The sequence below is a fragment of the Pipistrellus hanaki genome, assembly GCF_964339955.1.
Source record: "Pipistrellus hanaki genome assembly, chromosome: X".
NCBI lineage: Eukaryota > Metazoa > Chordata > Mammalia > Chiroptera > Vespertilionidae > Pipistrellus > Pipistrellus hanaki.
This window is the reverse complement of record NC_140524.1, coordinates 67,218,177-67,233,896: the sequence shown is the minus strand read 5'-3', so window position 1 is coordinate 67,233,896 and position 15,720 is coordinate 67,218,177. Positions and strand designations below refer to the sequence as shown.

The following is a 15,720-nucleotide window of genomic DNA, read 5'->3' as shown; positions in this document are numbered from 1 at the left end:
AGGTTCCCAAAATTACCAGTAGACACAGAAAAACAAAGATTGAGAGAGAGAGAAAGATTCAGAGACAGTAGACAGCAAAATACTTCAATAAATTGCTAAGTCCTCACATCAAGCTATCTAGTTCAGCTCCCTCAGCAACTGTTGAATCAGGTTCTAACTTTAAGATAAAAAAGCCCAGCTATTTATTTTGCTATCACTTTAAGTCATCTAATCTTAAAAGAGAGGAGTTGAAGTTGATGTGATTTGTTACTCTTAAAATTTTTAAAAAATTATTTAGGAGCAATCTATAAGAGTAATGAGAAAAATATCCTGAAAAGTAGGATGATGATTCTATATTTCAATGTCTAAAGCAAGAAAGGAGTAGAAAGAAAGAAAATCAGGGATATATGCAGAACTTGAGGAAGCTGCAAACAAAGAGAAAATGGTGGAAGTAGGTGATGGAGAAAGGTTTCCTTCTCCCACTCCTACCAACCTCACAAAACATGATTTTTGTTTCCTTTTTGTGTTTCAGAATTATGTTTTCTGATTTGCATATAAAATAAGCCCTTTACTTACTACACCCAGCAGCTTTAAGCTCCTTCTTGAGCAGAGTCCGAATGAAACCCATAGCACCATAAAAAAAATAATAATAACATTGTCTATGCCCCTAATTCCACCAAGAGCAGCCACAGTGGAAGTAAGAGTAAGGAGGCCAAGAATTACTTGTTTTAAGTGAGTATATGTATACCAGAAGAGAAAATTACTACCGAAAAAAAAGCACTTTAAAAAAAAGAAAATTAAATGTTCCAGCAAATTTAATACATTATATTAAAGTTTACAGCTGAAAGAATATAAGTCTAATGAGGTAAAATTAGCACTGGCAAGAAGGCACCTTCCAATTAGCAATTGGAAGGCTGTAAGGTTCTTTGAAAATATCCCTCACTTATGTTTACCTTTGGCCGAACTGAGACAGATACTCTGTGGACAACCAAGAGGAGCCTTCCATCGCTACAATTTGCACATATTTCAAAATGGGGGTAACAGCCAGTGTGGCTATTTTGTCCTTGGGTTCTGATTACTGGTGCCCAGACAGAACTCATCAGTAATTTGCTGACCATGGAGAAAGGATTTTCCCCCCAAGATACTGACCCTGAAGGCCTACGGACAGAAAGTGTCAATCTGTCTTGATCCCAAAGCAAAATTCTGCTGTACAAAATAGACAAACTGCTCCATGAAAGATAGTCGCAAAAATCTGCTTGATAACTGAGGAGAATGAGATGGAAAGGGGAGTTAATAAAATGACTTATTTTGAAATAACTAATAGAGCATGACAGGATTTGCCAATTTCGAAGCACCACTAAAATACTAGTTATTATGTAGACCAGAACCAAATACCAAGAGAAATTTAAAGTTTCTTTTTGCATCTGGACAATTTATCTAAAACCCAACTCTAATTCCTGGGCAGGCTCCTCTGGGCCTTATCTCCCAAGAATAAATATTTGTCATATTGTGCTGTTTTCCAGAATATAAAGGGCCCTACTTTTGTCAAAGGAACAGTGGTCAATTAACAAAGTTGTAGTTTTGTTTGATCTCTGAAAGAAGACAGATCCATAAAATATCACCAGGGTTGCACACACGCTGCATCACTTTTTTATGATTCCTTCTGTTCAAATCACATGGTAAATTTAATAAGAAAATAAATACCACTTTCAGCCTCTATTCTCTCCCCAGAAACACTATAGATATATAAAAACATAGTTATTCCAGAAGTTACTAAACTTTCAAAAATTTTCACTATTACAATTAACTAATGTATATGAACACACAGATACAATTGTAAAAAGGATAAATCCAATAGGTTATTGGAGGCCTCTGAAATATTAAGATTTTTAACACAAAATTGTCATATAATACATGTAATGCAGAGAAGGTGAAAGCTCTGGATTTGGCTTTAAAAAAACACAACACAAAACAAAAAAAAAAAACCTTGCCTTTCACCAAATTATGCCTCTACAAAGTGAGGGGAAGAGAGAAAAAGTAAAGATATGTCTATTTTTAATGAAATTGGTATTTAAAAAAATTGAATCAAGTATTTTCTATATTTTAGAAATTAAAATTATTTGTCAACCCACAGGACAAGAACAGCAGTTTTCCTTTTCACTAGACTCCCAAACCAGTGCAGCAATCAGAAACCAAGAAAGATTCAATAATTTTGTACTTTCTTTGGATATTGAAACATTTCTCATTAGTTCAGGCCATTATTTTAAGCAGGGCTTTCTAATAGAGAGGTTTTTCTATTAAAGCCTGGGATAAAATCATCTACCTTACTGCACACCTATAAAAATGTTTTGCTCTGGATAACCACTTCCTGAAAATTTCAGGTTATTTCTTGGAAGATACCTAGTCCTTAACAAATATGTGGAATCACTGATTTCCTCCCTGTTAACTGAGTTAGATGGGGGGGGGGGGGTATGCAAAAGAGGGAAGGTTCCAGTGACTGGGTTTAGCACAATAGTAGGTCAAGAAGCACCTTTGACATCCTCTGTCCCAGAAAAGTTCATAGAGGAAGAGGGCTCGTTGACTAGCTACAGCTCTTCAAAATCAAGTTAACTCTACCAAGTCAATCTGTTCTTATAAAATGAAAAATAACTTTTATGACACAGTATATCCACCTCACAAAAATAAAAATAGAACCCCTCCAATTAACTAGAAAAGACTTTGACACTATAAATAAACCCTTTAAAAATCCGGTAAGCCAAACCTTAAAACACACTAATAGAATGTAAAGCCTGGTAAGAAGCTGTTTCTTCAATAGCCCCAGAAAATATTTTATGAAATTCTATCCTCCCCTCTCTTTTCTAACACTATACTATCAACCTTACAAGAACAAAAGCATCCGTAAAAGAAGGCAAATTGTTGGCTTTAAGTTGCCCAAGAAATTTTGTAACAGATATAGTCACAGCTATAGAAATGCAAAACAATACAGAGCAAGTCCCTGGGGGATATCAGCATCCAACAAACCTGAGGAGTTAGTTCTTTAGTCAATATATTCCCTCCCTCACCAAGATATACTGATATCTCCATTTGCTGTGGGGGAGAGGGGGGATCATCAACATGGTCTGCAAGAAGATAACTTCGGTAAGGAAGAATTTATAATAAGCAAGATAAAATCGACTTTTCTCATTTTCTAATTAAAACTTTTGGACAAAATTATAACTCATAGGTCCCTAACAATTCTTACTCAGTTTGTTAGAGGTAGCAGCTCAAATTTAAAAATATTCTTAAAATGAAGGAATATATTAAAGAGCTTTAAAAACAGATTTCTGAGCATACTGAAATAGCAGGAAATCCTTTACAACTTTTTCCAACACTTTTATAAATCAGACTCAAGTGTGGTTAAATTATTTTCTAAAAGAACATTCTCTTCTTTATAGATCTGATGCAAACCTGAAGTAGAGGACTGTGGGTCTGTTATAATCTCCACAAGAAAACAAACAAACAAACAAAAACAAAATAAAAAAAAATAAAAAAACAAGCAGCTACTTCCAATATAGTTAACCTGTGAGGGCAAATCCTGCCCTGTGTTCACTAAGAAAGTTGTCTTTTGGTTTTCCTCTACCTTTGCCTGCTCTCTAATCCTGCCTGTTTGGATTCTCTGTGCTGACCTCCAGTCCCATGGCATGTCCTTAATTGTTGCCAGGGAAGAAAATTCATCCTTTCTTCATAGAGTTTTTAGAACTTAGAGACCATCTTGTTCCCCCTAATCTCACACTCCATTTTATGTCCTTGAAGGAGGTGGGCTGAGAAAAGTTTGGGCCAGTCCACCTGCCAGGATCACCATAGGCTGGAGGGCAAACTGCAACAGGCTCTAAGAGGAGAAACTGCCCATATTTTGTCCATGTTCACAGATTTGGGGGAGTGGAGGAGAAAAATTAGTGGAGAGCTTAGGGCTTTATTTCTGGTGGTGACCCTTGCAACTGGATTTAAGTTTGGAGCCCAGGGGAGGCAGCAAGGATTTTAGGAGACTGGGAGTAGATAATTGTTATGGAATTTGGAAGGGCAGGAACCAGCACCCAGGGTCTTAAAGGCAGTGATTGGGGCTCACAGTGGGGGTTCAGAACACTAAGGTAAAATCTCAGGTAGGCCTAGAGTCCAGGTAAAGCTCCCCATTTAGGGCAGCCCGCTCTTAGGAATCTTCTGGAGCTCTCTCGGTGGCAAAATGTTTACACGGGGAGGAGAATATATAGCCCAGAACACGTACTGACTCAAAGCTGAAAGACTAAACGGAGAAACTTACCGCATGTCCCCATAAGATCCAGAGTAGCTCTCCATCCAGGGGTTCATCTCGCTTTTGACACAACTAGGACTTGAATAGGGAACTCTGCTCACCATGCCGCCAGGATACCACACATCAGCTGGCGGGAATTCGCCTTCCTGGCCTGATAGCCCCTGAGGTGGCCGAGAATAGCCATAGGGGGCTACAGCCCCTGCCTCGCCTGTGCTGCCGCCACCACCTCCGCCACAGGGACCATACAACTGGCTTTCTTCTGCTGTGAAGAGAGTGTGCCAGGAAGAGGAGGTAGCGGCTGAGGGTGAGCCTGAGCTGGGTCCCGCTGCACCCCCGCCGCCGTGCAGGCTTGCCAGGTCTCCATAACGGCACTGCGCTGCTGCTGCTGCAGCTGCCCAGGCACTGCCATAGTCCAGGGAGTTCTCCAGCTTGATGCGGGCTTGAGGATGGGGAGCTGGCGGAGGAGGCAGCGGCCCAGCCAGGGTTATTGGAAAGTTGTAGTATTCACGAGTCTGATAAGTTGTTGCCTCTTCCAGTGCTCCAGACTTGTAGAGAGACAGGGTGGATGGCAGCTCAAGTGTTCCAGTGACTCCTGTTTCACCGCTGACAGAGCAGCCCAGATTCTCGCTTTCCAGCCCTTTGGGGTAAACTGCCTTGAAAGGGGAATATTCAGAAGTCTCTTCAGTGCCCTTGCCTGGGCAGTCATCCAGCAAAGAACCTTTGCATTCTGCCAGCTGGGAACAAGGAGTGGGACGCACAGAGGGTGGACCTCCCAGTAGGGGAGCATACATGCAATCCCCTCGAAGCTGTTCCCCAGGACTCAGATGCTCCAATGCCTCCACACCCAAACCCATGGATACCGACACTGCCTTACACAACTCCTTGGCGCTGTCCGAGATGGTAGAACTGTCCCCTAGGTAACTGTCCTTGGAGGAGGTTGAAGCCCCAGCTGCTTCCCTAGCTCTCCCACTGCTGCTGCCTTCAGATACCACCTCCTGCTGCTGCTGCTGCTGCGGCTGCTGCTGCTGCTGCTGCTGAAGAAGTTGCATGGTGCCGGCCTCACTCAGGATGTCTTTAAGATCCGTGGAGCAGCTGCTTAAGCAGGGGAAAGTGGGGCCCAGCAGGGACAACGTGGATGGGGCAGCTGAGTCATCCTCCTCTGGAGGTGCTGGCGGCTGCCTCTGCAGCCCCTTGCCTGCAGCTGAGGGGACTCCAGACTCCGGGATGCAGCTGCTCTCCGGGTGGCCCGCCAGGGCTGACTGCTGTTGTGAAGGCTGCTGTTCCTCCTCCAGGGCCAGGTAGCTTGGAGGGCCTCTGCTCTGGGCTTGGGGAGATCCATCCTCGCTCTGCTGCTGCTGCCGGGGACTGGTCTGCTGCTGCTGCAACTGGGCGCCTGGAGGTGCTGCACTCGCGGCCTCAAGGTGCCGGGAGCCCGGGGTCTGGATCACTTCGCGCACGCTCTGGAACAGGTTCTGGAAAGCCCCTCGATAGGTCTTAGACGGTGGCCGTGGGTAGAGTCTCCCCAGCCCTAACTGCACCTCCATCCTTGAGCTTGGTTGAATCTTCTTCCTAATTCCTTTATGCCGTTTCCCCTTATCTTACTGAGAAGAGTTCAACAGGCTGGGATGCGGTAGTCACTGCAGCTAGCTGCCCACCTGCAGGAAGCTCCTGGGAAAGAAACTTGCAGGAATGACCACACAAAATCTCTCTGACAGCTTCAAAGTCTTGTGCAGTGAAAACACACGTTGGACAAGGTCTGCCCTGCTAGGCTCACAGTCTATTCCTGAATACTTGGAAGATAGATTCAAAAGATGCTCAAATCTTGAAAGAAAAGGAGAGAGCGAGAGAGGGAGAGAGAGCGAGAGCGTGAGAGCGAGAGAGCAGGGGAGGGAGGGAGGAAGGGAGGGAGGGAGAGAGAGAGAGAGAACTCTCCTCTTCCAGATTCAATATACACTGAAGCAGGTGCAAATAGGGGCCAGAGTGGGTCCTCCCCCCTCTACTTTGGTTTTGTTCAGGTTTGAGTGCTTTTTGTTTGTTTGTTTTTGTTTTTGGCTACTGAAGACCTGATTGCCTTTTCATCCTTTGATCTTTGGTCCTGAAAACTGGATGGGAAGGTAGGGCATGCAGGACGAGGTGGAGAGGATGTTGGGGGAAAACGGGTGCTCACCCCAAGTGTCACCTAAGTAGCCAGGTCCTCAGTGCAGTGCAGTAGTGTCTCTGAAATTGCCTGACTCCCCAGAGCCCTCTTTGCAACGCAGAGCTAGCTTGTCTGCTTACAGCCAAAGGGAGTTACCTCTCTGCAAACTCAGGCTGGCCAGGCTGGGCCAACCGAAGTGGGGGAGCGGACAGAGGGGAGCGGGCAGAAGCAGCAGCAAGAGAGGAGACCCAAGAGGGGGCGAAGGGGTGGAAAAGAGAAAACAAAGGCAACCGTCAGCCCTACCCCGTACTTTGCTTGCTTCCTTCGAATTTCTCGCAGCTTTTAAAAACTTCACCAAAGAGGAAAGGGTAGCTCCGGGAGGCTGCTTGGAAGCCGCCGCGCAGCAAGAGGCGTTGGCTGTCTCCAGAGCCCAACCAGGGCTGACGTGGGGCTTCCCTTCAGTTCCTGTCCCTCACTGGAGCGGCTAGCTTGGTCACTTTCCCTCTGCTGCCTCCTCTGCCTCCAGGCTTCCTCGGGACCCTCTGGCTCTCCCAGCACGTTGGCTCCCTGGGATCTCAGAGGGGCGCTGGGACATAGAGAGCAAAGCAACAGTTTGCGAATTGGTCCCGCCCCCACCAGGCCGGCCTCCAAGCCTTCCCACCTCCTTTTTCACTCCCCTCCACTTCCCTTTTCTCCCCTCCCCTTTCCTTTTCTTCCCTCCCCTCCCCGCCCACTAATGCTGAGCGGTTTGGGAGAAACTAGTGCTGGGGCAGCGTGGGGGAAGGCAGAAGAGAATTGCTCTAGCCCAGGAAAACTCTATCGTCCTGAAAATCTGCTTTCCAGACCAGGTTTTAGGTGCCAGGCCTGAAGTATTCACCTGGAGCTTTATTTTGAGGATAGGGTTAGCATAACTCCCAGGAGGAAACATTTACCAGATTTGGTTCCTAAATCCATTCTCGAAACAGATACTGTAAGCATGTGGGAGGGGCAATAGGTGTATCAGCTTCTTAAACTAGGGATTATATTCACTGTGAAGTGCTTACTTGAGGGTCTTCAGCAAACTGAAAACAAGTTATAGCCAATCCAGCAGATACCTGTTGAAACCTTTCAGATTTCTCCATAGGCGGAGATTGGGCTTCATAGCATGGTACCAGTTGCTCTAGGAAGTCTCTGCCTGGAAACCAGAGGTCATTTCTATCCTCTTTTCTTCCCTTTTTTCTGTCTAGAATTGCCTCTAACAACACACTTCTCACCTATCCAGATGTGCAAAGGCAAAATAACCCAGAAAAGCAGGCAAACAAACAAACACCAGAAACACATGTCACATGTACAAGGACCTCAGTTTTGTCCAGGATTTTGAAGACGTTTGCTTATATACAGGCACTCCCTTTTCCAATTTGTCTTTGTATATTTTAAGTTTGCAAACTGCACTACTCAAAGACTAGAACCTACATATGACTTCTTTTCTTCCTGTTGATGGACAGCCAGAAGTGAAGGGTGGCAAGGGGTACTGGCAACTGCTCGTATTCCCTGTGTAAAGATGGAGAGGCAAGTGGGAATGAAATAGTAGAACAATGGAAGGGTAGACCTATAGGGAAGGAGGTTCCCTTTCTGTCAACAGGGGTCCTGTGCTTCCCTAGATTTTACATTCCTTAAACCTTTGTATCTGGGCTGGGTCTGTTTGTCCCAGGCTTGTGGAGATTTTAATTAGGCCCTCTTCTACAAAATATTTATATTGTTCACAGTCAAGCATCATAATCATTTACTTACCCTTACCAAAGGAGGCAACTTAATCCTAAAGGCAGAGGAGAATGGGCATGACCAGCTCTAGTTTCCAGATGAAAACATTGGAATAAGGACACAATTTGTTCTATCTTCCCCATTAGTAGAACCTAAACTAGTCTTCCATCTCATTGATATTTTAGCTAGACTAATCAATGTCAAGGGCATTTGGGAAAGGGCTATAACTGAACTTTAAAGAACCCAAATGCCTGGGAGCTTTTCATATGATGAGGTGAATTTTTTTCTCCTGGGATTTTAATGGTCTCAACCTTATCTGGACCTATCCCAAATAGATCCCCCTTTCTTAGTGAGGAAATTCACAAATCACTCCTTATGATAAAGAAGCAGCCTATTCATGGAAATATCAGATTGCAACATGACTAATTCTCAATTCCCTGTTGTTATGGGAAACAGGAATATGTAATTGAAATGCAGATGCTTTGAAAACCTATTATAATAGGTGGAACCTCTAGTTCCACCAAAGCTTTAAACTAAGGTTACTCAGAAGTAATTGAGTCAACTGGGCTGATAGGGAAGTAGAATGGAAATAACATAGGTCTCAAAGCCATGAGAACTGCTTAAGTACAGACTGACAACTAATCTTCATATCACTCAGCTTCAGTTTCTTGCTCTGTGAAATGGGGTGAAAGGGGAAGTAGAGACTGCACCATATAGTTTTCTAACACTTCGAAATTTAGAATGCTGTGACTGACTTGAGTTTTCTCCTTGTTTACACCTATTATAATATGGGCATGAAAGGGATTGGTAATGGCAGCAAAATGACCAATGGACAGAGGTGAGGAGGGTAGTTACAAGCAAAGAAACCTGAAGAAAAAAAAGATGAGAAATAATACTCTGAATATTTGCCCATTAGAGAAATGACAGCCAAAAGACATTCTAACCCATTTGGAATAATTTGAATTATTCCAAAGTTCATGTTGCTTCCACAGTATGAAAGTAGTTTTCACAGTTTTCTCATCAGAAAATAGTGGCCAATCTATATAATAAAAGGGTAATATGCAAATTGACCCTAATGGTGGAATAACCAGGTGCTATGACCTGCACTGGCCACCAAAGGGCAGATGCTCAATGCAGGAGCTGCCAGTAGTAATCAGTGTGCTTCTATAGGGGGAGCACTGCTCAACTAGAAGCTGGCTCATGGCTGGCCAGCATAGCAGCAGTGGTGGGAGCCTTGACCATGCCTCAGCAGTGCTAAGGATGTCTGACTGCCAGCTTAGGCCTAATCCCCCAGGGAGTGGGCCTATGCCAGCAGGTAGACATCCCCCAAGGGGTCCCAGACTGAGAGATGACACAGGTTGGGCTGCGAGATGCCCCCCCAGTGCATGAATTTTTATGCACAGGGCCTCTAGTAATATATATTCTCAAAAGACTGGTGTGATAATTAAAGGTGATCATGTATATGGAACAACTTTGTAAACAAAAAAAACATGCATATCTGAAGGATCACTTCGTTATATTTTAATTTATAAAGGTGATGCTATCAAAATTTAGATCATGGACAGGAAAGACTAACTACTGTGAACATAATAGGTACATATACTTGATTTTGAGTTTAGAACTGTGATCTCCAATCTTAAATCTTATATTCCTGCCTTTGCTTTAAAATCAAGAGGGACTGTTGAAGAATATTAAGTAAATTACTAGAGGTCTGGCACATGAAATTCGTGTGCAAGTTCAGTCCTTAGGCCTGGCCTGTGATCAGGGCCATCTTTCCTGGCTGCTGGCAGCCAGCTCACCCCCTGTCCGTCCCTCCCCCCCCCCCCCCCCGCCACCGCCCCAACCACTCACCACTGGTTTCCAATTTGCCATTGGGCAATGGCAGCTTGCTGGTCAGGGGGAGGGACCAAGACGTCAGCTGTTCCCATCTGCTCACGGGCCCTGCTCCGCCGCAGGTTGCCCTCTGTGTGTGGGGTGGCCAGCTGGGCAGGGGCTTGGCTTGGTGCTGCCTGCATACCCTGCCATCCAACCCCAGTTCCACATTTGCCATTGGGATATAGGAGCCTGCTATTTGGGGGAAGGAACCAAGAAGTGGTCAGTGCACCTCACAGTGACTGGTCGAGCCATCATTCTGGTCATTCCACTGTTAGGGTCAATTTGCATATTACCTTTCTATTATATAGGACTAGAGACCCGGTGCATGACATTTGTGCACTGGGGGGGGGGGGGGCGGCGGATATGTACCTCAGCCCAGCCTGCATCCTCTCCAATATGGGACCACTCAGGGGATGTCTGACTGCCAGTTTAGGTCTGGTCTCCCCCCACCCCCCAACTGCCCTCCCCTGCAGCCCTGGTTCCCCCTAACTGCTGTCCTCTGCCAGCCTGGTCTCCCCTAACAGTCCTCCCCTGCAGGCCTGGTCGCCCCCAACTGCCCTCCCCTGCTAACCTGGCCACTCTAACTGTCCTCCCCTGCTGGCCATTTTACAGTGGCCATCTTGTGACCACATGGGGGAGGCCATATTGTGACCACATATGTAATGGTCAATTTACATATTACCTTTTAATTATATAGGATGTGCTTGTGCATACAATCTTTCTTCTTTTTCTTTCATTCTTTTTTCTTTTTTAAATCTTTATAGTTGAAAGTATTACATATGTCTCCCTTTTCCCCCATTGACTCCTTCTAGCCCACCTCCTACCCAATCCCCCATTCTTCTTCTTTGCATTTATTTTTAGCAAGTAAGTAACCAGTGATATCTTTTCAGAACATTCCAGTTGAGAGTAAGTTTTTGCCATGGGATTTCTCTGCAATTTAAAGGGGTCTTTGCTAATGGAATTTTCCCTAGCTCCTTCCTCTGTAAAGTGAAGATGAACTGACAATTTTAAAATGGTGGACATTCTCCAAGTCCTATGGGTTTTATTTCCTGTATATATCACAAACCTGTCCATTTCTATCATCTCTGGCACTGCCAACCTAGTTCAAGGCATTGTCCCTTCTCACCTGGACCACTGTAAATGGTCTCCCTCTTCCATTCTTACTTTCCTAGAGCCAGCTCTGCATTGAGAAGACAGGAATTTTTAAAAATAAAGACAACTTTTAGAGTAATTTAAGGTTTATAATAAAACTGAATGGAAGGCACAAAGATTTCCCATATACTAGTACCTACTACCCACACATACATAACTTTCCCCATTATTAGCATCTGCTACCAGAGCAGTGCATTTGTAACAATTAATGAACCTATATTGATGCATCATAATACCCAAAGTCCATTGTTTCCATTAGTGATTCTGTTGGTGATATACATCCTATATATTTGGACAGATGTATATGACATGAATACATCATTATAACATCATACCAAGTATGTCCACTGACCAAAAAAATTTCTGTGCTCTGCATATTTATCCCCCACACCCCTGGAAATCACTAATCTTTTTACTGTTCCCATAGTTTTATCTTTTTCAGAATATCCTATAGTTGGAATAATACAATATGTAACCTTCCAGATTGGCTTCATTCACTTACTAATATACAGTTAAGTTTCCTCTATGTCTTTTCATGCCTTGATAGCTCATTTTTCAACTCTGTATAATACTTTATTTTCTGTATGTACCACAATTTATTTATCCATTTGTCTACACATGGATATCCTGGTTGCTTGTAAGTTTGGGGAATTATGAATAAATCTGCTATAAACATTGTATGAAGGTTTTTGTATGGACACAGGTTTTTAACTTCTTTGTGTTAAAATATCAAGAAACATAATTGCTGTATTGTATAGTAAGTTACTTTTGTACAAAACCACCAAACTCTCTTTCAAGTGACTATAGCATTTTGCTTTCCCACAAGCAATGAATGAGAATTTCTGTTGCTCACATCCTCGTCAGCATTTGGTGGAGTGAGTGTTCCAGATTTGGGCCATTCTGGTAGTGGTATCACTTTTTTTTTAATTTGCATTTCCTTGATGACATATAATGTAAAACATCTTTTCATATACTTTTGATACCTTTGCTTATCTGTCAATGATCACATGAATATATTAATGTGGGTCTATTTCTGGACTTTCTATTCCAGAGAGATTTTGGAAAAAACAAAAACAAAAACAAAAACACCTTATTAAAGTATTTTTGAGATATAAGAAGTTACACATATTTAAACTTTTACAATCAATAACTTTTGACATATGCATACACTTATAAAACCATCACACAATAAAGTGAAAATATTCCTCACTCCAAAAGTATTTTCCCCTTTTTATTTTCTTTCTCTACCCCCCCCCCCAACTCCCCTTCTAGCAATCATCATCTGCTTTTTGTCACTATAGATTAGTTTTCATTTTCCAAAGTTTTATATCAGTGGAATCATCACTACTTTTTGTCAGTCATCTTTCACTCAACATGATACCCTTGATATCCATGCAAGCTTTTATGTGTATCAGTAGCTTGTTCTTTTTTAATGCTAAGTATTATGTTGTATGAATGTACCACAGTTTGATTATCCATTTGCTTATTGATGGAATTTGTGTTCTTTAAATTTGGGGCTAGTACAAATAAAACTGCTATGAACATTTATACATACATTTGGGTATGAACATATGCTTTAATTTTTCTTGACTATATATTTAGTAGTGGAATGAGTGAGTCACAGAGCAAGCGTATATTTACTTTTTTAAGAAACTGCCAAATTGTCCTCCAAAGTAACTGCACTATTTAGCATTCCCAACAGCAGTTCATATGGTCAATTATTTTACTTTCAATCTTTATATTTTATTAAATTTTTGGTGACATCCTATATAATAAAAGGATAATATACAAATAGGCCAAATGGCAGAATAACTGGAACAACCAAACAACTGGTCACTATGATGTGAGCTGACCACCAGGGGGCATGCGCTGAACATGATGGGCATCAGCCATGGTGGGATGGTGGATCATGTGAGCAGGGGTGTCAGACCAAGGTGGGTGAGCCTCTGGTGGCTACTGAAAATTATTTGCTCTTGCACACTGCGGTCCCACCTGGCACTCACACCTACTGCTGGTACCATCCCGGATCGCTCAGCACCATCAGTGGGTGCAAGTAGAAGCTGCTGGCCCTGATCACCCCTGAGAATTTCTCCACCTGCCCCTGCTCCTGAGGGGCAATAAGGGTAACAGATACCACTCACACCACAATTGCTCCACACCATCAGCAGGTGTGAGTGGGGCTGGCACCTTCAGCTGGTGGGATTGTCAGAGGTGGGAGCAGGGCTGCCAACACTCAGGGAACCAGGTGCTACAGTGGGAGGGGCTGGGTGGGGGTGTGGAGGATGGGCCGAGACCCACCCCTGTGCCTACTGCAGCTTTTCAGCCACAGTTCCTTTCTAGGTGCACAAATTTGTGCACTGGGTCTCTTGTTGCTTAATAAAACCATAAGGGTATCAAGTGTACAATTCTATAACACATCATTTGCATACTATATCTGGCACTCAGCTCCCAAAATCAAGTCTCTTTCCACGACCATTCATTCCCACTTTGCCCATTACCACCTCCCCCAACCCATTTTCCCTCTGGAAATCACCATACTGTTGTCTGTGTATATTAGTTTTTTATTGTTATTGTTGCTTAATCCCTTCTTCACCTTTTTCTCCCAGCCCTGCAACTCTTCTCCTTCCTCTTATAGCTGCCAATCTGTTCTCTGTATCTATGGGTGTTTCTATTTTGTTTGTTAGGTTATTCATTAGATTTCACACGTAAGTGATATACTATGATATTTGTATTTGTCTGACTGGCTTGTATGACTTAGCATAGTACTCTTTAGTTCCATCCATGCTGTCACAAAATATATTCTTCTTTTTTACATCCGAGTAGTATTCCATTGTGTAAATGTACCACAGCTTTCTTTATTCACTCCTGATGGGCACTTGTGCTGCTTCCAGATCTTGGCTACTGTAAATATTGCAGCAATGAACACAGGGGTGTATATATTCTTTTGGATTTGTGTTTCAGGTTTCTTCCAAAATATAGTCCCAGAAATGTAATAAAGTCATAAGGCAGTTACATTTTTTAATCTTTTGAGGAAATTCTATACTGTTTTCCAAGTGGCTGCCCCAATCTGCATACCTTACAACCATGAACAAGGGTTCCCTTTTCTCCACATCATCACCAACACTTGTTTGTTTGTTTGTTTGTTTGTTTGTTTTATAATATATTTTATTGATTTTTTACAGAGAGGAAGGGAGAGGGATAGAGAGCTAGAAACATCAATGAGAGAGAGATATTGACCAGCTGCCTCCAGCACCCCTCACCCCCCCCACTGGGGATGTGCCCGCAACCAATGTACATGCCCTTGACCGGAATCAAACTGGGACCTTTCTGTCCACAGACCGACGCTCTATCCACTGAGCCAAACCGGTTTCGGCAACACTTGCTGTTTGTTGATTTATTGAAGATAGCCATTCTGACACGTGTGAGGTGATACCTCATTGCAGCAAGGGAGAGGAAGAGGAAGAGAGAAAGAGAGAGAGAGAAGAGAGAGAGAGAGAGAGAGAGAGAGAGAGAGAGAGAGAGAGAGAGAGAGAGAGAGAGAGAGAGAGAGAGAGAGGCATCAAACACATGCCCCCTACACACCCCAAACTGGACCTAGCCAACAACTTGGACACGTGCCTTGACAGGGATCGCACTTTTGGCACATAGGACAGTGCCTAGCCAACTGAGCTTCACTGACCATGGATCTGATCAGTCTTTCTAAATTTAGCAGTATAGGCATTTAAATTTAATTTGCATCTATCCAATGAATAATGATGTAGAGTATTTTTCATGTGATTGTTTTCCATTTGTATGTTTTCTTTTTTAAATTTCTTTATTGGTTAAGGTATTACATATGTGGCCTCATTCCTCCATTAAACCCCCAACCCCAACCGCCCAACTCATGTCCTTACCCCTCTGCTGTTCATGTCTGTTGGTTAGGCTTATATTCATGCATATAAGTCTTTTGGTTGATCTCTCCTCCTTTTGCCCACCCTTCCCTAGCTTCCCTCTGAGGTCTGTCACGCTGATCAATGATTCTGTTCCTCTGGGTCTGTCCCTGTTCGTCAACTTATGTTGTTCATTATATTCCACAAATGAGAGAGATCATGAGGTATTTGTCTTTCTCTGACTGGCTTATTTCAATTAGCATGATGCTATCCAGTTCCATCCTTGATGTTGCAAATGGTAAGAACTCCTTTTTTACTGCAGCATAGTATTCCATTGTGTAGATGTACCAAAGTTTTTTAATCCACTCATCTGCTGATGGGCAGTTAGGCTGGTTCCAAATCTTAGCTATGGTGAATTGTGCTGCTATGAACATAGGGGTGCATATTTCCTTTTTGAATGATGCTTCTAGTTTCCTGGGATATATTCCTAGAAGTGGGATCACTGTGCCAAATGGGAGTTCCATTTTTAGTTTTTTGAGGAAACTCCATACTGTTCTCCACAGTGGTTGCACCAGTCTGCGTTCCCAGCGGTTTTGCAAGAGGGTTCCTTTTTTTCTGCATCCTCACCAGCACTTGTCATTTGTTGAATTGTGGATAATAGCCATTCTGACAGGTGTGAG

The 15,720-nt window shown here is 43.2% G+C and overlaps 1 protein-coding gene across 4 annotated transcripts in view; it reads right to left on the bottom strand.

Annotated features, from left to right (window-relative positions):
* The window catches only part of AR (androgen receptor), a 332,554-nt gene extending 325,529 nt beyond the window's left edge, over positions 1-7,025 (bottom strand). For all 4 annotated transcript variants that reach the window (XR_014793689.1, XR_014793690.1, XR_014793691.1 and 1 more), the window contains exon 1: positions 4,277-7,025. Coding sequence is in view for 1 of the 4 variants with exons in the window: in XM_084869493.1 (XP_084725619.1) it covers positions 4,277-5,811 (1,535 nt within the window). In the remaining 3 variants the exon portion in view is untranslated. The remainder of the gene's footprint in view (positions 1-4,276) is intronic.
* Between the last annotated feature and the right edge of the window lie 8,695 nt (positions 7,026-15,720).